At 40.3% G+C, this 22,927-nt stretch overlaps 3 protein-coding genes across 9 annotated transcripts in view; 2 read left to right on the forward strand and 1 right to left on the reverse strand.

Annotated features, from left to right (window-relative positions):
* The window catches only part of LOC105069853 (sperm-associated acrosin inhibitor), a 319,348-nt gene that overhangs the window by 98,506 nt on the left and 197,915 nt on the right, over positions 1-22,927 (reverse strand). The gene's annotated exons all lie outside the window — the stretch shown is intronic.
* LOC105069851 (ovomucoid) lies at positions 4,720-6,926 on the forward strand. The gene is made up of 4 exons (XM_010956069.3): positions 4,720-4,864; positions 5,426-5,439; positions 6,178-6,296; positions 6,754-6,926. Exons 1-4 carry the CDS (start codon positions 4,798-4,800, stop codon positions 6,848-6,850), a joined length of 297 nt encoding a protein of 98 aa, XP_010954371.1. The 5' UTR covers positions 4,720-4,797; the 3' UTR covers positions 6,851-6,926.
* SPINK14 (serine peptidase inhibitor Kazal type 14 (putative)) lies at positions 12,039-18,443 on the forward strand. Of its 2 annotated transcripts, XM_074354336.1 has the most exons (4): positions 13,293-13,360; positions 14,258-14,303; positions 17,093-17,229; positions 18,195-18,443. In XM_074354336.1, exons 1-4 carry the CDS (start codon positions 13,293-13,295, stop codon positions 18,238-18,240), a joined length of 297 nt encoding a protein of 98 aa, XP_074210437.1. In that variant the 3' UTR covers positions 18,241-18,443. The 2 variants fall into 2 exon arrangements, 1 of the variants encoding a protein (XP_074210437.1); XR_012502817.1 differs by lacking the exons at positions 13,293-13,360; positions 17,093-17,229 and adding an exon at positions 12,039-12,176 and having other exon boundaries at positions 14,266-14,303.

A 22,927-nucleotide genomic window follows, 5' to 3' on the forward strand; every position in this document is an offset into this window, starting at 1 on the left:
CTTTAAACTCTACACTAATTTGTTCTCAACACATTAAAAATGCAGCTTTTTTTTTTTTTTCGAGAAAGTCTTCCACGACTTCTTTCCTGTCTGAATGTGAATTAGTTATTCCTTCCTTATGCTCCCCTGACACCCTGTCCTTACACCTGTATTACCAGCTGTCACTGCTTCACAGCTGCCTGTTTACAAGTCCATGTCTCTCATTAGACTGTGACTTTTTAAGAGAAGAGTTAGTTTAATGTTCTTATTTATCTTCCTAGTGGTTAGGACAACACCTAGCATGGAGCAATTGCTTATTAAAAGTTGTTGAGTAAAGCTAGACCCTTAAGATAAAAGTTTTAAAAGGAAATTTAGGACAGGCACTCTCAGTTACAGTCAATGACATAAAGCCCACAAAGACTGATTTTCAAAGAATTTAGAGATTCCACATTACCTCCCTGGTACAAATTTAAAACTGCTGGCACTGATGGTTAGAAACAAGCTAGTTACATGAAAATATGAACTTATAAAACATACCTCCTCCCCACATGAAGGCTAGATTCACGAGGTATTTCTTAGAAATATTAGCAAAAGCTGTAGCTAAAGAGAAAGGCAAAAGCAGTGTGAGCCCAGAAAAAAAAATGCTGTGAGGTGTATTGTTATAATTAATCTTACAATAACTTTCAACTAATTAATTGCTCTTTATCAGCTAAATATATTTACCACTACAAAAGAAAATCTCAATCAGGGAAAGGTTATTTTATTTCAGGATAAAATCCTAGATTGACAGAGCTAGAAGAAAATCAGAGATGACTTATCTCACGTGTTTAATGTATGGGAATCCTGAAGCCAAGAGAGGGGAAGTGATTTTCTGAGCTTACCCACATGGGTGTAAATGAGAAATATACATTCAAGTAAACGGTTTTTAATCTTATGTCTCTTACACCACTCCCTCTGGTCTCGTGAACCACAGTTCCATGCTTTTCATGCAAATGATATTATCTATCTGATCATATTTTCAGGCAAAAGACTAGATTTTTTTTTTTAGTCCCATGATCCTAGAAAACTGTTCATTATCTACAGAAATGGTCACTTCTGTTTATTTCTGGCACACTTCAATTCCAAATCTATGGATTGTGTGGCAGGAGACAGTACATATGGAAGTGTTTTAGTACAGAGTCATGGGATTAGCAATGAGAAGTGAATTCTAATGGCTTGACTTACAAGAAAGAAGTCCTGGGAGCAGGAATAAAATGAAAATTTGCCAGCTATTATAGTCTCATCTCTGGGTCCACTTTGCTCCTAGAATTCATGTGAGAAGGCTGCCAGAGCGCCAATTGCCAAGGTCTCTAAAAAAGAGCTTTTGACAAATTGCGTTCACAAAGGATATTTGCATAAGTCCCAGCTTCTGGTCACAGGACAGACATTGTTGAATTAAGCAGGAAATGTCACACTCTTCTCTAGAGGCTGCTCCTAGGCACTGAGAAGAGCTGTAGGCAGTTAGATGACCTCCACTTGCAAGGGCCCACAGAAGAATTTCAGAAGGTGCTCAACCCCCAGATACGCACTTATCTGGAAGCATAAGATAAGATTCTAAAGAAGAATGGGATTTTGATACAGTCATCTTAATGCCAGTATGTCAAACAAGAAATCACAACACAGCATCAGCAACTACGGCAGTGGTTAAAAGCTATTAACTCGCTTTCTTTGTAGTTGTCCTTCCTCCTGTTATCACAAAGCTAGAAGAAAAAGGGATATATTTTTTGCCTTAGAGGAGGTTTGAAATCAACTGGACAAAAACATAGAAAATAGGCCAAAAAAAAAAAAAATGACCCTTAGTGGCATGAATACTTTAGAAACTTACCAAGACAGAAGAAATAACATTTTCAAGAGAAATCAGAGAGACTGAGTTCTAACAAGACTGCTGCTGGGCAGCTTCCTGAACAGGCAGCGACTGCTGACTGTGACAAAGTGTCTGCAGATTCAGGGGTTTCTCAATCTCAGTCAGAAATCACCCTGTCTCACGTGTGGCACAGAATCAGGGAGCAGCCTCAGTGAGGTGAACCATTTAAGGCAGGCTTTGCCCACCGAGATGCACGCAGCAGTCACGACCGTCCAGAGACGAGAGAGGACCTGCTCTCATGTTCTGTGCACTGCGTAAGCATCTCAGATCCTCATAAACTCCAAAAATGAATGAGACCAAATCTCCCCAAATCCAGGCAGAGTGGAGCGCTGAGAATCACACATAAGTTTATTCAGAAAAAGAGAAGAAATAGATTATGTTGTACATCTACAGTTACTGATCAAAACTCACACCTATTCTGTGTAGGACCATGCTGGGGATTTGCTAGGAATTCACGTGCAGTGCGTATTCACATCAAGCGCTAGAATCAAAACCCATCAATGAGTTTTGAAAAAATCTTGAGCCTGATAAGGAACTGGTAATAAAAATGGGTGTGGATTCGTTGGTGACTTTTGATTTGGGCAATGAATTGCAATGATGTTGAGTTTAACATAATTCTACATACTGTTTCTAAATCCTTAGTTTACTGAGTAGATGGCAAAAGAAGAAAGGAAAATGCAGTCCTGCTATGAGTTTATTAACAGGATTAATTTTTCCTATGAGGATTTCCAGAAAGGGAGGACCATGGAAGGTAGATTTTATAGGGCATGATTCTTAAACTCTGAATTTACACAAATGCGTGAACAAATGAAACAAAATTTTTAAAAAATCTTCCTGGAGAGGAAGGCACACACACACACAAATTAAAACCTAACTGGTGAGAGATTAGGTTTGAGTGTGAAAACCAGACAGGAAATGAAGACGCCTACATTTTCCTGGATTGGGTTCCTACTGACAGCTATTAGCAGAATGAAACTGGAGAGAAGCCTAAAAATGAGATTAAGCAGCAAAGTTAACATGGAAGATCCTGGGGGTGCCCAGAAAGGTGGTATCCAGGGAGGAGTAGAGAACTGAGTGTAGGACCCTGATGGCAGATCCTCCCTCACATTCTTTGGGAAAGTAAGGAGGGGCAGAAATGCTGACTTGGAGCTGTGTGGTTGCCGAGAAGACATGGCACAGGGGAAAGAGTCTTGTACTAGAATCAGGGGATCCGCCTCATGGAGTGGCCTTGGACCAGATACCCTTCCTCTCAGGGCCTCACACTTCCTCTATTGTTTGCAGTCTAGATCAGACGTTTTCAAAGAGATTTCCATGGAACCGTGAGGTGTGTGGTGGAAATGCAGGTACTTTTAAACCCTGTACTGCTTCTATTTAAGTTACTTTTTAAAAAAAATCTGTTCATTTATCATTTGCCTCATAAAATTACATTTCTGTGTGGAAAAGGTTCCATTTTTTAATTAAACAACCACAGCAGAGAGTTTGAAAACCACCGACCCAGATGCTTGTTCAGGGACTCCCCGGGTCTAACACCCAATGAGCCATTGTTCTCATCTCTGCCCTCTACTTAGAACGTGGTCAGTCTAATCAGACGTTTCACCGTAACTTGGAGAGAAGAGCACTTATCCCATTCAGAAAAGCTTCTGGATTGCATCTCATTGCGGTGCACATGTTTCAAATGCTGATGAAGCCTTGAAATACATGTCAGGTATAAGCATTTGAATTTTTACAACGGCATAAACTAAAATTGTAGACATCTATCTGAGAAGAAGAGGTGGTATTGGAAAATGCAAAGTATGAATGAGCGAGACATACCTTAAAAAAAAACAGAAACAAATGCAATCAGCTACTGGGAGACCGTAAGATTTGAAACTGGAAGATGTGGTTTTGGTCAAGATCTCAATACATGTCTGCTGTGGGGAATTTTAAGTCTTCCAATCTGTGAGTTTGTTCTTTGTGAATTAATTCTATTTTTATGTTAACTCTGTCTTCTGGAGAGCTGATGTGAAGACCACATGAGATAAGAGAGGGGAATATGCTAAGTAATTGGAAATTACTGGGCCTGCGTTATTGAAAAAATATCGGTTATGTGGATAAACAGAAATCAGATACAGAAGCAGGGAATGTGTTAAACAGAATACCATGGTTACAGTCTTAAGAGGCATGAGACAGGAGGCCAAAATCTGGATTTTTATCATAAATATCCATTTTAGTTAATGAAGTAGTATACCCCAGTTTAAAAAAAAAAGTGTAGGCCTAGGATGCTGGGAAACTGGCTCTCCCAACTGTTAAGTGAGACTAAAGACAATACACTTGAAGCTTTCTGATTTTGTTGTTCTACCTGCAAAACAGCAACATTACTGCTCTTCATCCTTCATAAACGTAATCATGTGACAGGTCTTCGGAGAATGCTGAAAAGTGCGCCCACACTCTAGAAAAGCGGGGTTCACAGGGCTGATTGTTAATTTTTTCTCCCACGGTACGTTGTAAAGACATGTCCTCGTGGCTTCTATGTTCTATGCATTTACTATAACCCTTAACACCCGTGATACGTGTCATTTGAATGTCTGCTTGCTCTTTACTACCCTATGATTTTATTTGTTTCTCAAATATAGTCATGCCATTATATTGCTCAACCATCAAAGGATTATTATGCAAAACATCTTTTGGTAGGTGAGTTTTAAGAGGTAATTGTTCCAACTGTCAGTAACTCAAGATAATAAGGAAGTTTTCCTTGACAAATACAATAAACTGCCCTAGCTTGGGTTAACGGCCAATCATCGAGAAGGTCAATTTTTAACGAGGACAGGACCCTGCCTTGTGTATATATGTGTGTATTTGGCAGACTGCTTTTTCTCGCTCTCTCTGAACTTCCTGCTCAGAGCAGTGTATCCCTACGGCCCTCCTTCATCATCACTATGAAGAGCATCACCGCTTGTGTCATCCTTGCTCTGGCAGCCACTACGTGGGCTGCCTCTCTACCTGGTGAGTTAGGAATTCTTTTCAGTACTCATGGTTTTTTGTTAACTGTGACATACCCAGTACTCAGCAATTACAGAATGTTAAAGCCAAAAGAAAATGTAGAAGGCATCTGTTTGGATTGATCAGATTAACAAAGTGGGGGTGAGTGAGACCTTCAGGAAGAGGAAGAGAGACTGAGAAGAATAAAAGGATTGTGAGCTTTCTGCTCATTTCCTGATCACGATCTCTTAGGTTTCTGACTGGCCCTTTGGAAACTACCTGTGCTAGTTTGAGGCTATAACCCCAACCCTACTCTGGGCATGCCCACGGGATCTCCTGGGTACCTGTAAAAGCCCTTTCCCCCATTTTTAAAATCAGGACCACATACACTCTGACTTCACCCTGAGATGGCCCTGAGTAAAGAAGTGACCTCTCTTAGGTCTGGCCTGGACAAGGGACGTTGGGAAATGGGTTTTAGTTACTGTGAACAAGGAATTTAGCTTTGCATTTCTAACTGTGGAATTTACTCTTTTCCAATTCCGTCTCTCCAAATGCATCTTATTCCACACTCTTCGGGTGATCAAGCAATACGGCCAAAAGTGAGTACAACCTTTTCTGTGTGGTCTTCGTAAAAATGAAATTAGAGCTTGTGGGTAAATGAGCTGTGAAAGCACCTAAACTGGGGCGCAGGGGCTGAAATCATTCAGCAGGAGGTGAAGCTGCTCCTACTCTCCCTGTCCTGGTGCTGTCCTGGTGTTTTTTTCAAAGGGTGCAAAAGGAATCTCCTTGCAAAAGGGCAGTGAGGCTAAGTTAACTTTTACCTTTGGGTAGCATTTTAAATTTTTCTCAGTAGTTTTCACATTCATTATTCTACTGGACTCTCATTATAGCCCTAAAAAGTTGAATATTTGAACAAGATCTGATTTGGCTTCTAAAAAAATCACTCTGGCATCAGTGTGGAAGGTGATTTCAATCTCCAATAAGCATGGAGGCTGGGCGATAAACCGGCAGATACTGCAACCATGTAGGCAACACATAGTGAGGGTCTGAATAAAGAGGATGACAGTATGAGCAGGAGATGGCTAATTCAAAATTAGGTACCAAATAGAATCCCCAGATGTATCCTATTCATCAATTAAATGTGGAGAGTGAGTGAGACGGCCGTGAACTTGGGCTGAGCACTCCCTCGCTGTGACGGTATTCTCACCATCACAGATGAAGTAAATTGCAGAGGATGTGTACCCTGGCATGTGGGATTTCGGATTAAATGATCCCTCAAGGCTTTCTAGGATTTAACGTTTTGCAATTGTTTTTTCTCTTTTCCTTTCTTTGGACAGAGGATAGTTCTGTGCCCCAAATATTCTGATTATACTGTATGCACCTTGGAGTACAATCCTCATTGTGGATCTGATGGAAGAGTATACGGCAACAAATGTTTGTTCTGCAGCGCCGTTGCGTAAGTGCTTAGTTTAACATTTTGTGTGTAGGAAGAGCCTCTCCTCCAGAACCAGAAGCCATCTTAGCTACCCAATAAGCTAGATGCTGCCATAAAGCGTAAGAAGGAGATGGCTGACTGATAATGACATTTTACAAAAAGAGGTAAAAAGAAAGAGAGAAAAGGAGAGAAAAAGGAAATGGGTAACAAGGAGAAACTGAAGCTAGGGAAAGAGAGGCTTGATCAACATCATCATATGATTAAGTGGCAGCTACAAGAGAAATTTACAGACTTGTTGGCTCCTGGCACTGGCTTTTACCAGTTGACTGAGTTCCTTTTTTCCACAGTGCTGAAGCTCAGTGATTAACTGCTCACCTTTCATGGTGCATACGCATTTGGCTGGCTGGAACTAAGAATATGCAACTTTTAATTTAAGGTCTCTAAAGCTTTCCTTTTAAAAACATGATTTCTCTTGCAGGAGGAGCCGCGGCACGCTTTTTTTCGTAAAATATGGACCATGCAGAGTCTCCCCGGTGCCCAAGGGCCCTACATATGTTTTGGCAGAGTCCACATAGAGAACTGGTTTCCCTAGGACGGTTGTGGGGACAAATCCAGAGATCTGATTCTTCAATAAAAGATTCTCAGCAGAAAGTTGTCAGGGTTGTCTTTGTGGATACAATTCTTCTTTTCAAGAAATCATCGATGCTCATTTTCCTAAATGTATAAATCATACAGAAATATTTCCTCTATTTCTACTCACTTTGGGAGCTGGAGAGATTATACACACCTTGGTGAGAGAAGAGTCTGCTCATAGCCCCGATTTAAAAAAGACTCATTTAAAAAAAAATAAACATGGATCAAAGGGCGGCTCTAACCATTAGTATTATGTTACCTTTAGCTTCACTAATGAAAAGCAGAAAATCCAGAGTTGGAGAAAGACACAGTGAGAATCCCTAATACTACAAACGAATTGGAACAGGCCAGGAATAACATAATGCTTTAGGCTAATCACCCCCTTGAAGAGAACTCAGTCACATGCAGGCATCTGCAAAGGAAGGCATCTTGGTTTTCATTTTGGGGGAGAGTTTAAAAAAAAACAGACTCTAATTAAATGTTGAAATCACTAATAAGGCCTGAGGCAAAGTCAAGTTAGTTGGGAACAAATGAGGGTATACGTAGGACTGTCATGAGATAGAGATGTGACAACTTTCTGGGACTCCAGAGAGTACTGAGGTCCTAAATATAATGTGCAAAGATATTTACCTTGGAAAATAATTTTCTAATAGTGAGTTGGCAACTAGGGGCATAGTGATGCCCTACTAGTTCACGTGTTCAAAGCGCGATGGTTTTCATTTTTTAGCAAAGACTGGTTAAATGTTTGCCAGTTGTGCTGTAGAGATTTGTGTGTTTTTCCCTAACAGCATATATAGAAAGATCACTAGAGGTCAAGCAATGTGTTGTGTGGGGAGAGGCACTACAAATGGGCAAAAAGAGTCCCAGCCATTAAGGCATTTGTAGACCAGTCAAACAGACAGACTGAAAGAACTGATTACTAAACAATGCAAAAAAGATTACACTCCAGAATTATTAAAAGTTCAGTAAGAATTGAAAGGAAGACTTGAGGTGTTAGTTACATGATAAGCTAGTGTATTAATCTCCTCAGGCTACCATAACAAAATACAGACCTTCCTCCACTTAGGATGGGGTTATATTTCGATACACTCATCATAAATTAAAAATATCATACACTAAAATTGCACCTAACCTACTGAACATCACAGCTCAGCCTCATCTACCTTAAATGTACCCAGAACACTTATATTAGCCTACGGTGGACAAAATCATCTAACACAAAGCCTGTTTTATAATAAAGTGTTGCACATATCATGCAATTTATTGAATACTGTAAAAGTGACCAACGGAATGGCTGTATGGGTACAGAATGGTGTCAGCGTATCAGCTGCTTACCCTCCTGATTGTGTGGCTGACCGGGAGCTGTGGCTCACTGCCCAGCACCACAAGACTATCGGATGCATATCGCTAGCCCAGGAAAAGATCAAAATTCAAAATTCAGTTTCTACAAAATGTCTATCACTATACAGCTGAAAATCTGTTAGTTGAACCCATCATAAGTAGGGAACTGTCTGTACCACAGACCAGGTGTCTTAAACAACAGTTTATGTTCTCACAGTTCTGCAGGCTGGGATGCCCAAGGTCAAGGCACCAGAAGGTTTGGCGCCTGGTAAGAGCCCACTTCCAGGCTCACAGACTGTCTTCTTGCTGTGACCTCCTATGAAAGAAGGGGCAAGAGGCTGCTCTCCGGAATCCGTTTTCTAAGGGCATGAACTCCAATCCTGAGGGCTGTGCCTTCTTGACCTACTCAGCTCCTAAAAATCTCACCTCCTAATACCATCACATCGGGGATTAGGTTTCAACATATGACTTTGTGGGGGATACAAATATTCAGACAGTAACTCATAGGAGACTTCTAGGATGATGACCATCCCAGCTCATGACTGGAAGGATGGTTGTTGAACCTATATCAAATGATTTGCTTAACTACAAACAAACACAACAGTCTATATGTTGTAGAGTATATTATATATAATGTTTAAAAAATATATGTAATTATGCAATAAGTACATAATTTTGCCTTTTGAACCTACAAATTGAAAAGGTGAGTTTATTTACATAAACTCCATTTTTGTCTAACCAAATTTCCCCAGGAGAATATGCAAGTCTGGGTAATGCTGTCCTGTGGCTGCCACAAAACCCCTGAGAAGGGCAAGACTTCACCCTACAGCCCAGGGTGGGACTGATCATTTGTGTGGAGGCGTTTCTGTGATGGAGAAACAGCTTTTGGACCCTTAAGAAGGGCAGCTCAGTGTGTGCTGGAGAAGTAACTGGGTACAGAACAGGCTGACTGTGAAAGCTGTGTGGTTTGGGCAGTGGAGTTGAGGCTTTCCTTTCTGCTAGAGAACATGGAGCCTTAGATTAAATCCTGTGAAGGATTCTGACATCTCTGAAAGGTGAAAAGAATCTGCTTTGGACTAAAGTGAGGAAATGGTTTTGAAAACATTAGTTTGAGGTGACACTGGAACATACAAATTAAATTATTTCATAGCTAGGAATAGGCACCTGACACCCAGGGACAAAGCCCCAAGTTGCAGCTTTTGGAATTAAACCATGGGCACGGGAGATGGTGGGGAAGTCACAGACTAAGGGTTCTTTGAGAAATATGTGATCTCTTAGTCTTACCCACTCTGCTCTCCCAATATTAGTTCAACTGGAATTTGGGGGCGTTTGAGAAAGCTAAAAAAGTTTTAGCCTGTCTTCTTTCCTGTGTTTTACTTTTTTCTCTGTGTGCTTAGGATTAAATACCTTTGTATCTATTAAACAGAGCCTCATGGTGATAATACACACTTCCTTTTATCTTAGGATATTGTGCTTCACTTTTACCTAGTTGATATATTGGATTTGTATAATTAATTATTTGATTTCTCCATATTGATATGGATGAGAAACACAGGGGCTAAGATAAATAGCAAAATGTCACAAGATTCAGAAAACTCAAATATTAAAAATTGCTTCCTCAGGTCTTCCTGCTATGATTAATTATTTGTTGACTGGTATTCTCCTAACATGATCTCCATTAGGGTAAGGAAAATGCCAGTCTTCTTCACTGCTGTATTTCCAGTGCCTCAGACAAATCCTGACAAACCAGACTCCCAGACAGTAGAAGGCCTACGGGAACTCACTTAACCAGCGACGCCTTACTAATAAAATCTGTGACAAAGCAAAGTTGAAAAAAATGTAAATTATTTATTATCAGGTGGGAAGTAATTTCACTCTCATCATTGTCTTTGAATATTCACACAATGCAATGACTCTGTGACTCTGAGCCTATAAAGCCCATATCAGTGTTGAGGCAAAGAAAGGGCCAAAATAAATAGCTTTTCACTAGTGGCTAACCTGGATCAAGCAGTTTTCCAAGCTTAAACCTTAAACCCCCTAAGGAAGGTTTGATTACTCCACTGTGCAAACAGGAAAATTCTGTACACAGAGAATAAATTACCTTTCAAGTTGACAAAATATTATAATTAGGTCTTCTGCTTTTATGTCCAAAATCCTTTATAAAAAAAGGAGTGCCTCTACCTCTCTGAACTGGGGGACGAATGATTTACTCAAGAAGATGACAGGGTATTTTCAAACTGTTCCATGTTGTATTCCAAGTACAGAGCCATATGGATAAAAACCATTCTTTCATATTCTATGTGACCTAAGTCCTTTCTGGAAGTTTCCAGTAGGATTGTTTTTAGGCATTTTTTGAAATGAAATAATGAGATAAATTAACTGAGGTAAATAAAAATGTGTTCAGTCCAGCATTGTTAATTATAATGAAAATCCAAATCAACCTAAGTGAGCAATTATGGAAAAAATATTAATATAATAAAAATCCATATATGTGACAAAATATGACCTAGGCATCTAAATTCATGTTCTATGACTATTTAAAGATCAAGAAAATTTCACAGTACATTTCTAAGTGAAAAATGCAGAATACAACATATACTACAAAAACTTGATTGAATATGACAATAAGAACATGTATGTGTTCATCTGTGTGCATATATATATACACACACATGTTTTTAAAAACTGGAACAATATAATTCATATGTTCAACAGTTATCGCTGGGTTTTGAGATTTCATGTCTTTTTTTCCCTAATATTTCTGAAGTGGGAGGAAAGGGGGCAGGGCACAACCATTGAAGGAATAACAGCAAACTGTTTAGAACCAAGATGGCAGAAGATTTGACTTCTAGTAGACCTTGAGCCTCATGGCACACCTGCAGGCAACATGACAGTTTCTAGGCTGACCATAAAAAGTCGAAAAGTGGGCAGGGGCCCGATTCATGGAAATCCTTACCTCTTCCCCAGAGTAGTTGGAATAATCCTCCTACCTATTAGCATATGAAATTACCGAGCCCATAAAACCTAACGACTCCATACCCTGTGGTTGCTCTCTCTCTCTTGCCTTCTGAGATGGTCTGCACTCTGTCTATGGAGTGTGTATCTACTTTTACTTTAAACTAAACACCCCACACCTCTCAACTTCTCTCCCTCTCACCTTTCTGAGGTGGCCCACCTCCTGCCTATGGAGTGTGTATCTCCTAAGCCATTTTCCTTTCTGAGTGAGCTAGACCCCCACTCTCTGAAATGTGCATCCCTCTACTTGGTTTCACTTCCCCGTGCCTTGCTCTTGAATTCTTTCCTGCACGAAGCAAGAACCTATTCTCTCACAACATTCTGCTTTTCGAATTTTCTAGAGTAAACATGCATTTCCTTGATAGAAGAAGAATTGTCTTTTACAGAACATAAGATAGAGGCAGGAAGTTCAGCTGTCAGGAGGAAACCCAGCTATGATAACATATTTTCCCTGTTACAAAGCTGCAAAGACAAGGCTGAGCCCACTGTAAACGGCATCCCCGGACCTCATCTGTCATTGCAGCCTCCTCCCTTCCTCAGCTGTTTTCACATTGTGCAACCTGGCCGAAGGCACTAATCATTGCTCTTTCCTACTGTGGTATGTTTCTTCTGCTACTGCCTCTTTGGATTGCCGTCCACAGCTGCCCTGGCAGCGACCCGTTCCCACCCCCTAGGTCTTGCACGCATCTCTATGCCCTTTTCCCCAGCACCTCCTGCTGAGTCTGACTCTGACTCACCCTAAACGTTCGGCACATTTGGCCTCCCAGGGCCTGCTCAGCCCAGCACACAATGCATCAGTGCCTTCTCTCTCCTACGCAGCTACTCGATCCCCTCTTGAGGCCCTTCCACGTGCTCCTTAAAGGAGAGGCACCAGCCACAAAGGAGGACATTACATCTCTCCTCCTTTCTGAGGTGGGTCAATGCGGGTACATGTTGTAGGGAGAGTGGGCATTTGGCACTACGCTCTAGTGCAGCTGGATCTTCCATGAGTGATGCTCCATTCCTGAAGGAATTCAGAGATGCCAGGAAGAGATGGGGGGGTGTTTAGCAAAAACATGGAGTCCAGGATTGTCTCAGGAGCAATCAGAGTAGACGGCTCTGGACATTGTGCCAAAAGCCCCCAGCCCCTCTAGAGAGCGGAGTACTCTGGAGACATTTCAGTGTCTCCGATTAACACCTATCACCATGACATGTTGGCAAAGGTTATGTAAATTACCTATCAACATACGCTACAGAGCAGAGGTAAGCGCCTATCGGACGTAGGGAGGACCAGGTCACTTCTGCAGGGTTAGGAAGATACGGAGGGTTTGATGTAGTCCTTGGTCAGGCCCTGGAACTGCCATGTACCATTCTCTAGGGTCAGAAAGGCTGCTACAAGGAAAGGCAACCACAGGGAAGGATTCACTGACCGACATTGCCCTTTCTGCATCTGGATGAAAAGAGCTTTGGAACTCCTGTGAGATGGCATGGACTTTTTTTTTTCTCTCCCTTGCATTCTCTCTGAATGCTCCAAGAGAGTCTAGCTTTCCAAGTCAGAAGATTCTCAGCACAGCCAAGTATGCCTGGAGTAACAGAAACCTTTGTCTTAATCTCAAAAGGCAATCTCTGCTTCATGACCAAATGCAGCCCTGCTTCCTCTATTGAGAAGCTCTGGTCTAGAAGCCCCCAGCAGCCTCATCATTTCCCTTGTAACCCCTCAAACAAAAAATTTTTGAGAAAAAAATAAAATAACTCCATATTAAAATAATACAATTATTCCCAAAGAGCAATCTCTGATTTTCTTCTATCTTCTAAGTAGTCACAGATCTGTCATTGAGATCTACACTTTTATTTACGACTAGCCAAGGTTTAACTTTTCCTGAGCATTTGTTCTTAGGGAAGGAGGATACAAGGGGCAGGCTAGAGATGGGTATTCACTTCAAAAGTGGTCTAATCTCCTGATTACCTCCTCTTTGGTGACTGGATCAGAAGGCAACACCCTGAAGCAATAGCTCAGAGCATCATTCTAAGGACATGCCAGGAGGAAAAATGGCCAAATCCTTCCCAGCACTCTGCTCACTTTTTTTCTTTATCCTGACACATTCGGTGTTATCATCTGGTGAGTAATGTGGCTGTTGGTAGGCATGGAAGGTTGATCAGTGAGCTCTGACATTATAATCTGAAAGAGAATGCTTTGAAATTCTTATCTATATACTTTCTAATTTATTTAAGTGTAACACTTTAGTATATTTATTTATCTGCATTTATACAGAGAGACAATGCAGTGTGATCAAAAAAAAGGGGGAGGGTTCTGGGCCAATGGGCAGGGGCCTTAGTTTCCCATCTGTCAATGCAGATAATAAGACCTAACTCATGGGGACGAGTGGGCTTTGGTGATTTAGTGAGTAACTTGTGAAAGTGACTGGCAATATGCCTCCACTCTAGTGTATCTCAAAAATTCAGAACTTAAAAAAATGCTTTGCCATATATGAGTGGGTTACTATCTTTTGCATCCTTGTTTTAGAGAAGTCATGTAGGGGAGTTATAAGGAGACCAAGCTTCAAGAACTGAAGAACTTGTTTTTTTTCCATATCTGCCATGAATTCTTGGGCATTTCATAAAATATGGAGACTGGGTTAAAAGATCTCTTGCAAGTTCCAGCATTTCTTAATTTCTTTCATACACTGGCTGCTGGTTCTGAATCCTCTCGAGCCCAGGCTAATTACTGTTAGTCAAAAAATTTTTGGTACACAGGACAGGCAACATTTATGAAAACAATGATGCATCTAGATAGTTCTCTGCTGATTATCTACCAGGAGTAAAAGAGTTATTCCACATTTGGAAAAAATGAATGAATATATATATATATATATATATATATATATATATAAATGAAACCATGTTTTCAATTATTACAAGCTTTCTCATTAGCACATTGGAACTCTTTTCTTTTGCCAACAGATTAAGCTATGATTTCCCAGATAACAGATTCTGTAACTATTTTCATTTGTTATGGTTTCAGGCCCTCGACACTGGTGGCCACCAAATGGAATTATTAAGGTAATCTTTCTCTAGACTTCCCAGAAATGAGATTCCAACCTCAGCTGTCTTTGGAATTGCTATTTTAGAATCTTACTGGGAAAAGGTCATATGTGATATTCATCAAGGTGCACTCACAAGAATGTGGCAGGTACCCTGCAGGTACAGAAGCCCAGAGTAGCGTAATCCTAACTGGGACCCAGGCTGAGATTTGGTCACTGGTAAACCAGGGAACCCTCCGTAGTGCCTAGAAAATGTTTATGGACACTGACAGTTGCCAGGGGGCAGGGCAGGTTTTTAAGGGCCCACAGACTTGGGTATAATGACATGGTTCCTGCTCTCAAGGGGCTGACAGTTTGGTGGAAAGAATGCTCCTAACTACCCTGAGACATGAAGAGAATGCCTACGTGAGTTGTTAATGGCAGACACATCCTATGAGATACCGTTTGAGGATGTCAAGGAATAGGGTATCTCTGAAGAGAGCCTCAAATTCTATTCGTAACTTGTGTGAGGGCAAAGTGAAAAAGACACTTTTTTCCTTTTCACCTACCCCTCTGATCACGGAATATACTGTGAGGTCAATTATATGTTTGATAAATGAGGGAAAAGGTGAATGAAAGACTGTTTTGGTTTTTTGATATGGATCTGCATCACTGTACTTCACTTTAGGAGTATTTGCATTTTAAGCTTTTGTCTCATTAGTAAATTTTATTTCTTAAAAAAATATATTCATGAGTTGACTGGTGAGAAAGGTGTTTTGAGGGCCTTGAAGGCACCCACAGATCAGAGCGTAGAATCTAGTCAGAGGCTACAGCTCCAGCAAAAGAACCTGTAGAATCTGTCCAGGATTTATACTCTGGAGTTTTCCTCTTCAGACTCATTCTTAGTTATTTTCTCCAAGAAATACTTATCACCTGTACTGTGCCCTAGGATACAATGTTGAGGAAAACATAGTCCCTTCTCTCACGAAGCTTAATAGCCAGAATAAAGGAAGAGAGCCCCTTATTTATGGTAAACTCTATAAAGAAAAGCAGGCTGGTACAGCAGAGAGCATCGACTGAAAGTAGAGACACTACTGTCGGCAGTGTGATCAGTGAAGGCTTCTTGGGCTCGGGGACATCTAAGTGAGACGTGAAGGGTGAAAAGGAGCCATCCGGGTGGCGAACAGGGAGGAACATTCACCTACTTGCATCACTGACTGAAGGCCTGTGTGACTGGAACACCGAGATGGGGGGGAGAGAGGGGTGCAGCTGACGTTACAGCGACACAGCACATGAATGTGTATCCTAGCCGCCTGGTGAATATACATCCCACTCTAAAGAGGGAAAAAAGGCTGTATTTATAGACGATACTACCTAACATTATTATTATTTGATTACTCAATATTCATCTACTTTGAACTATTTATATCTTACTCATTTTGCAGATACTCACAGGGCAATGACTAAGTGCCGATACATGTGTTGGCTGGTCTGATCAGACACAGACTTTATCCTCGTGGACTTATAATCCTTCAGGGTATAGAATTAGTCAAATAATTATACAAATGCTTTATGACCTACTGATTAGAAGTATAAAAAGAAAGAATGGAAAGTTGGGGCTGTATTTTGAGAAGTACCTCTGAGAAAGTGGGTTATAATCTGAAGGCAGTATTGAGTCTAAGTTCAGGAAAAAGAGAAAACATTTGATGGGAGTAGTCATGACAAACCAGAAGACCCTGAGATGGAGGAGGCATGGAGCATCTGAAGGGGGAAAAAAAACTATAAAATGCAAAGAGCAAGGTGGTAAAGGCAAGGTTGTAAAAATTGGTAGGGTACAGACCACATAGGGCCTTTTTGCCCATACTAAGAGCAAATTTTTTTAATGTGCAGTAAAATGCATTTAAAGGAGCTTAATTACATGAATAAAATGATTGAATTGATGATTATAGAAAACAGCAGCCATAAAGGAACAGACGAAGGAGGGATTCATTGGGTGACAGACGGACAGGAGGCAAATAAATGGTGGTGGTGTCGGATAAGGGAAGAAGAAAGAAGAGTTTCTCAGTTCAGATATGATCTCTCTTTCTCTAAATACTCAGCCCAAACTCTTTCCAACCTTCTGTCAGAGGTACTTTATCCACCTTATGGTACTACTCATAGAGCCCCGGAGACGGCCGTCCTCAAGCTCAGTCATCCCAGAGTCACTGCTTCTGAGCCATCCCTGGTCCCAGCACAGCAAGCTGTGGGTTCTAGACGTGGGTTCTAGCCCCTGCTGAGACAGCCCCTTTTCTTTGTTTTCAGTTTTCTCTACAAAATCAGGGAGTCATTCTAAATGCTCTTACATTTCACAACTTCAAGGTAAGAGCCTGGAGGCTCTATGAGTAGATAAGATGTGACAAATATTTTAAGTTAAGGCACACAGATTTCAGTGAAGCTTCTTTTCCAATTCTGGGGTTTCAGTCTCCTTACCTGAGTTGCTACAGAAAATCTCTAAGACTAACTCCAAGTCTAATAGTCTGGGAATGAAGGAAATTGAGAGAGAAGGAAGCCACATTCCCCGAATCCATCCTGTTTACGCACTCTTCCTTTTCCCACGACAGCACAGCAGGCCTCCTTTCTCTACTCTCGTCAGGAGGTCCTGACACCGAGGGCATCACGCTGTGAGCAGATGGGACTCACACAGGTTCTGGTTCCCTTGCTTTGTGGAGGGGGAGCTAGAGAGCTTTTGTCAGACTGGGATATGATCCCATATTTAGATTTTCCTAATACAGTCCGGAGGCGTCTGTGAATGTGATTCTAATCGGATCACTCTTCGCAACTCAATTTCAGGTGAAATGTCCATATAAGAAAGTAGACTTGAGTTGGTTCAGAGGAACAGCGAACCCCTGCCCCGGCGTGTATCAACCCATCTGTGGCACCAATTTTGTAACCTATGAAAACCCTTGCATCCTGTGTGTTGAGAGCTTGTGAGTACTGTTGGGGGAAAAGAAGAGAAATACGAAAAAGCTTAGTCCATGGCAATTACCATCTATCTTTTCTACCAAGTACATCAGCCTTGAAGCCAGGAATTGGCTCCAGCTCACTCAGATAACAATCAGTCCGCACTCAGGAGAACACGTAATAACACAAAGGCCACTGGAGGAGAAAGCAGGCTGGCTGTACTCAGTGGTGTCTGTCGGGCCCTTTCTTCTCTCTCAGTCCTCACATTCCCATGTGCCAACTGAGGATGTTTTACTTGAGGCTTCAAATACCCCTTGAGTCCTTGAAATTCTTTGATTTTAAGACAAACTGCAGTTTTGCCTTCTCTCAGGCATCTTTAACCTCTTATGTGTCTGAAACTCTGAGCTAGGATAAAGTGACTACAAAGTGTGGGTCCTTTAGCTAAGAGTCAGTGTTTAGTTTTGGGATTGACATGACATGATTATCAGTGATTAGACCCTCAGCTTTCACAAAACTGTGGCTGCAGGGTTGACTCGAGATCCCTGCAGTTCCCAAGGAGAAAAATCTCTCCCTATGGCATCAGACAGGAGCCCCTCTATCCGATGAGCACTTTGTAATTTTTTACAAAGAGCAATGACAGGAATGTGTAAACCCCGAGCTGTCCCCACTAGTGAGGAATTCAGCCAAAGTGTCAGAGTGCTGACATAACATGATGAAGATTGATAAGCCTCACCTATCACAAGCTCAGATCTCATTAAATAACTTATTTTCAAAGAGACTGTAGTAGGGGTCATAGGATCCTCAGTGGCATCTTAGAATCACAGAAGGAGGACAGGGTAGAAAAGCCAGTACCCTGGCTTCTGTCTGCAGTCAGTTCCCTTCGTGCTCTTATTTCCTCAAATACAAAATAAGGGTGATAAGATAATTTTAAAAGTATTTCTGGAGCTCTGACATTTTATTAATGAAATATTTACTCCGATTCTTCCTTTAGGAAATCTCAGGGGAAAATTAGGTTTCTACATGATGGAAAATGTTAGCTGAGTGGACTCAGATGTAAAAGAAGAGCCTTCGCTTCTTTCCACCAAGAAAATCCTTCTCTGCAACTCAGCCCTCCTTGCATTGTTCTCAGTGACAGAGAGCTGCCCTGCTGAGCTTGTATCAGACAGCCCAAGAGTCCTTCTTTACCTCTCCCCTCGCTGATTCACTGCCTTCCATATTCTCCCTAATAAATAAACTTTTCTGCAAGTCTCACTTAACGTGGGTCTCAGATCTGTGTCTCAAGTCTTGGAAGTAGAACAAAACGAACATTTGAGCGAAAGCTCAAAGACAAACATGGGGCTTAATCAGGTCACTGGGACAGTAAACTGTGGAGCAATCTATGTAAAGGCTCCAGGTTGTCTTCCAAGGAACACAACAGAAATTTCTGCCTTATTCCTCTGGAATTTTTTTAAAACATCAATTAATAGGAATTATGGAGCTTTGTGCTCTTCCTGGCCATTCCTATTGCTCACTTTCCACAATTCCTCATTAAACAACTTCACTTTTATACTCAGCCTTGAAGCAGAGGCATTTATGCATGTCTGGCTTAGATGAGAAGGGCCCCATATTTTCACCAGCCCCACTTTTCTCTATAGAAGGAGGTCTATATCAGCGGTATCCATGAATGTCCCATTGGTCACTAGTCTTTCTCTTAAGTTCTTTTGACACATTTTAACCTCTGAAACATATAGGGACATGTTTTTCTTTGGGTCATATTCTCTTTCATATATATATATATATATATACACACACACACACACATATATATATATGAAATATATATTCACACACTCATTTTATATGGAAAGAAGACTAATATACACTAACATGCTCTCTCTCCCTCAGCAGTTTGCTCCCAATTGGCAAAGAGTATCTCTTTTGCCTCTGAATAGACTGTAAGACTATGGTCAGATTGTTTATACGTTCTGTTGGCTCTCTGAGCTTAACTACCATGATCATTAGAGAGAAGACACGTGGCTCCAATAGAAAGGAAACAGTCACTTTTGGTCTGTCATTGTTAGAATATGAAAAGCAAATAGCTCTGGGGACAATGAGATACTCTCTACTCTACAGCAGGCCCGGTTCCATCACTCTGAGTGATGGGCCACACAGGAGCAGGCAAAACTCCAAGGAAGTTTGTTTTCCAACAATGCTGCTTTGACTTCATGTTCACAAATCTTTTTTTCTGCAGTAATCACTCTGCCATTAATGCCATTCAGTAGATTTTTCATATCAAACATTTTAATTTTCATCTCTACAAGTGTGATTTATATCGTCCATATTTCTAACTTTTTAAACATCTAGAATATAGTTATGATAACTAACTTTATGACTTTATCTGCTAATTAAAGTATCTGTGTCCATTTTAGGTTGGATGCTTCTCTTCTCATTATAGATTATATTTTTATGAATTTTACCTTGTTTGGTTCTAAATATTTTTTATTTCTAGAATTACTCTTCAGCTTTCTTCTGAGTTATAGCACAATTACTTGGAAACAATGGGATCCTCTGGAACTTCGCTTCTAAGAGTCAGGTGGGATCAGTACAGTATTCACTAAGTGGGCCAATTACTCCTCATTCCCTGAAGCAAGAGTCTTTTGAATACTCTACTCAGCGCACCAGGGGTGATAACGTTTTCTAGTCTGGCTAATAGGAACAAGCACCATGACCAGCTCTACACAAGAGCTGGGCTCTGTTATCTCTAATCCTCTCTGCGGTTCTTTCTTACCTTGGGCAGTTTCCTCACACACAAGCACTAATCAGTAATCTGCTGAGCTCTCCAATGCTCTGCAATGCTGGTCCTGCAAACTATAGTCACCTTGGTCCCTTTCCTCTCAGCTCTAAGTCAATTCAGGGCATCCACTTGCTCCATCTGGATTCCTCTTTCCTATTCCTAGAATCTCTTCCAAGGCAGAAACCAAAGCCAATCACAGAGCTCACCGTATTTGTTTCTCATCTCTCAGGAATCAGCACCCTTCATTGCCTGATGTCATGTCATTCTTTATTTTGTCTGATTTTTTGTCTTTTCAGCTAGGAAGTATATCTAGTTTCTCTTACTCCATATTATCTGAAAGTAGAAGTCAGCTTTATCTTTATCATGTCATCGTACCTATGCTTACCTCTGATACCTTCTGAAGTCTAGACTAGAGTACAATGCCATTATCTTACTTTTTCTAAGAATTGCAAAGGATAAGATTGTGCTCTGTAACAATTTTTTTCTAGGGGGTAATAACACATTTACTTAAATTTGCTATACACAATAGTGAAAGGAACTTTCATAATAATATTTTTTCCTGTCATTTGATAGTAGACATTTTCAAAAAAGGAAGGGAGGTCATGTGCAAGACTTCCTTCTTCAGTGCAACCCCTAAAAGCTGCTCATTTGCACACATATCCTCCCACTGCCAAGAAAGGAGCTGCCCCCTTAGCATTCCTGGCTCTGACAACCACTGCCTCTGCTTTCTCTCTCTTGCTCTCCCTCTCTGGTAGATGTTTTGAATTTTGAAATCCATGTATGTATTTCCCTCTGTTTTTTACCCCCTAATTATTGCTCAGTCCCAGGGCTTTGTCACAGCCACCTTCTCTCTACCCATCCCACTTCCTCTGCTTGATCATCCTACTCACAACTGTAACTACTCTATTACCTCTCTACCTACAACTCACAAATTCACATCATGGGACTGTACCCATCTTTTTAGTATCAGATACCAAACATATTAATTTAATTGGCTCACGGAATTTTAAAAATCAATCTGTCCAATATGAGTTCTATTTTATGGGGGAGGGTATAGCACAAGCAGAAGAGCACATGCTTAGCATGCACAAGGTCCTGGGTTCACTCCCCAGTGCCTTCTCTAAAAATAAATAAATCTAATTACCTCTCCCTACCAAAAAAAAAATAATAATGAGTTCTATTTTCTTTCTTTCTGAATGTGCTCCTCTATGTGTTTTGAGTTAATGAAAGTTAGTCACTACTCTTGAGCCCTTTCTCACTCAAACTCAATTTCAATATATCATTTCTATATATTTCTTATTTCAAGTATAAATTAAACCCATAAGCATGTGCTTAATCCAAGTCTTCATTGCGTTTCAGTGGGTTATTTTTATAGTCTTATTAACTATTACTTCAGCCTCCATTCTCTCCTCCCAGCCATCATTCTGCCTCCATTCTATAATGATTTAAATATGAGCTGTTTTAAAAAGAATTCTCTTTTGTGTGTTATGATACAAACATTTTAGTGTGTCATCTGCTACAGGCACTCTCAAGCCCAACTTCAACCATAATAGCTCTTGAAGGACTTTCAACAAACCCTATTTCCCCACAAGGTGGCAGTAAAGTGCTGCTGTTTAAACCAGTAACTTTGACTAGCACTATGGTCAACTCACTGCATGCCGATGATGTGATTTGGGGCAAGTTGCTAATGCTCTGTGAGCTACATATTTCTCAACACTTAAAGAGGTGATAATAATAGCATATACTTGATTTTGAGGAGAGGTAAAACTCCAAAAAGTTTAAATAGGGATGCTCAGATGAGTAACAAATGGGGGCAAAATCCTAGGCAGAAGCAAGAGGGCCATCCTTTGTCTGCTTACAAATGCCCATGTCTAAACCCAAGTAAGGGGGAGAGCTTGAGATGAAGAGAGCTGGCAGCAATTTCTGATGTTATTTTTCTATTTTCCTTCTTCCCAGGAAGGTGAGATCTCCTAACCCAGTCCATGCTGAGCTCTTATTTAGGTTTCACATTGGACAAGAGACTTGAGAAATGTTTCTTTCTAATGAACTAAACGTTACTCTTATAATTCTATGAAGTCCTTTCTTTTTCTCCTGATTAGATCCTTTTTACCCAAAGAAAGTTAATCAACTCCAAGACCCAAACTGTTAACCATACATTTTCCAAACAAAAATTAGGAATTACTTGGAGTGTGGATCTGTGTAGGCAGCCAGCATTAGCAGCAGGCTCACTGTTATCTAAACTATCTTGCAAAAAATAAAACAACCTACGCTGTAGATAATTTTCTTCAATTTAAATTTAAAATTTTTAATATTATTTTCCTCTAGAATAGAGTATATATATACTCTTCAAGAAGAACTTAAAAATTACGGATAAGCAAATTTTAATTAAAAGAATAATATTAGGCAAACTATTACAACTAGGACTTACTGTAGTTAATCTTAGGTGAACACCTTTCCTGAACTCTTCCTCTTTCTCTGTCTCCTAGTGACTAAGTGTATAGATCGAGTGCAATGGAAATAATATCATAAAAACAGGATCACACTATACGTGCTACTTTTGAAATGACACTTTGCTGAAAACAAGGTCAATATGCAAAAGAAGAGATTATATTCTAGATGTGTGGATAATAGAAAATAAAACATTTAAAAGGTATTTCCCAGAATATCAAAAATAGCAAATGTATAAGGAAAAACAACTCTAAAAAAGGCGTGTATGATCTCTATCCTGAATATTACAAGACATTAATCAAAGATTTTTTTTAAAAAAAAAAACTCTAAATAAAATGGAAGTATATACTCATTCATCAAACAATTCAATACTGTTTGATGAGGTACATTCACCTCTGTTTTATAGATTCAATATAATATTACTCAAACAGGTAACCTTTTTTTGAGAGAATAACAATGTGATTTTCAAATCTGCATGAAATGTAATAGGAATAAAGAGTAGA

The sequence above is a fragment of the Camelus bactrianus genome, chromosome 3, assembly GCF_048773025.1.
Source record: "Camelus bactrianus isolate YW-2024 breed Bactrian camel chromosome 3, ASM4877302v1, whole genome shotgun sequence".
In the NCBI taxonomy this organism is placed as follows: domain Eukaryota; kingdom Metazoa; phylum Chordata; class Mammalia; order Artiodactyla; family Camelidae; genus Camelus; species Camelus bactrianus.

Excerpts from the sequence above, each read along its gene's own strand:
- LOC105069851 (XM_010956069.3), top strand. The coding sequence starts at position 4,798 with ATGAAGAGCATCACCGCTTGTGTCATCCTTGCTCTGGCAGCCACTACG. Across the intron at positions 6,297-6,753 it reads TTGTTCTGCAGCGCCGTTGC|GAGGAGCCGCGGCACGCTTT; the intron begins GTAAGTGCTTAG and ends TTTCTCTTGCAG.
- SPINK14 (XM_074354336.1), top strand. The coding sequence starts at position 13,293 with ATGGCCAAATCCTTCCCAGCACTCTGCTCACTTTTTTTCTTTATCCTG. Across the intron at positions 13,361-14,257 it reads ACACATTCGGTGTTATCATC|GGTTTCAGGCCCTCGACACT; the intron begins TGGTGAGTAATG and ends TTCATTTGTTAT. Across the intron at positions 17,230-18,194 it reads ATCCTGTGTGTTGAGAGCTT|GAAATCTCAGGGGAAAATTA; the intron begins GTGAGTACTGTT and ends TTCTTCCTTTAG.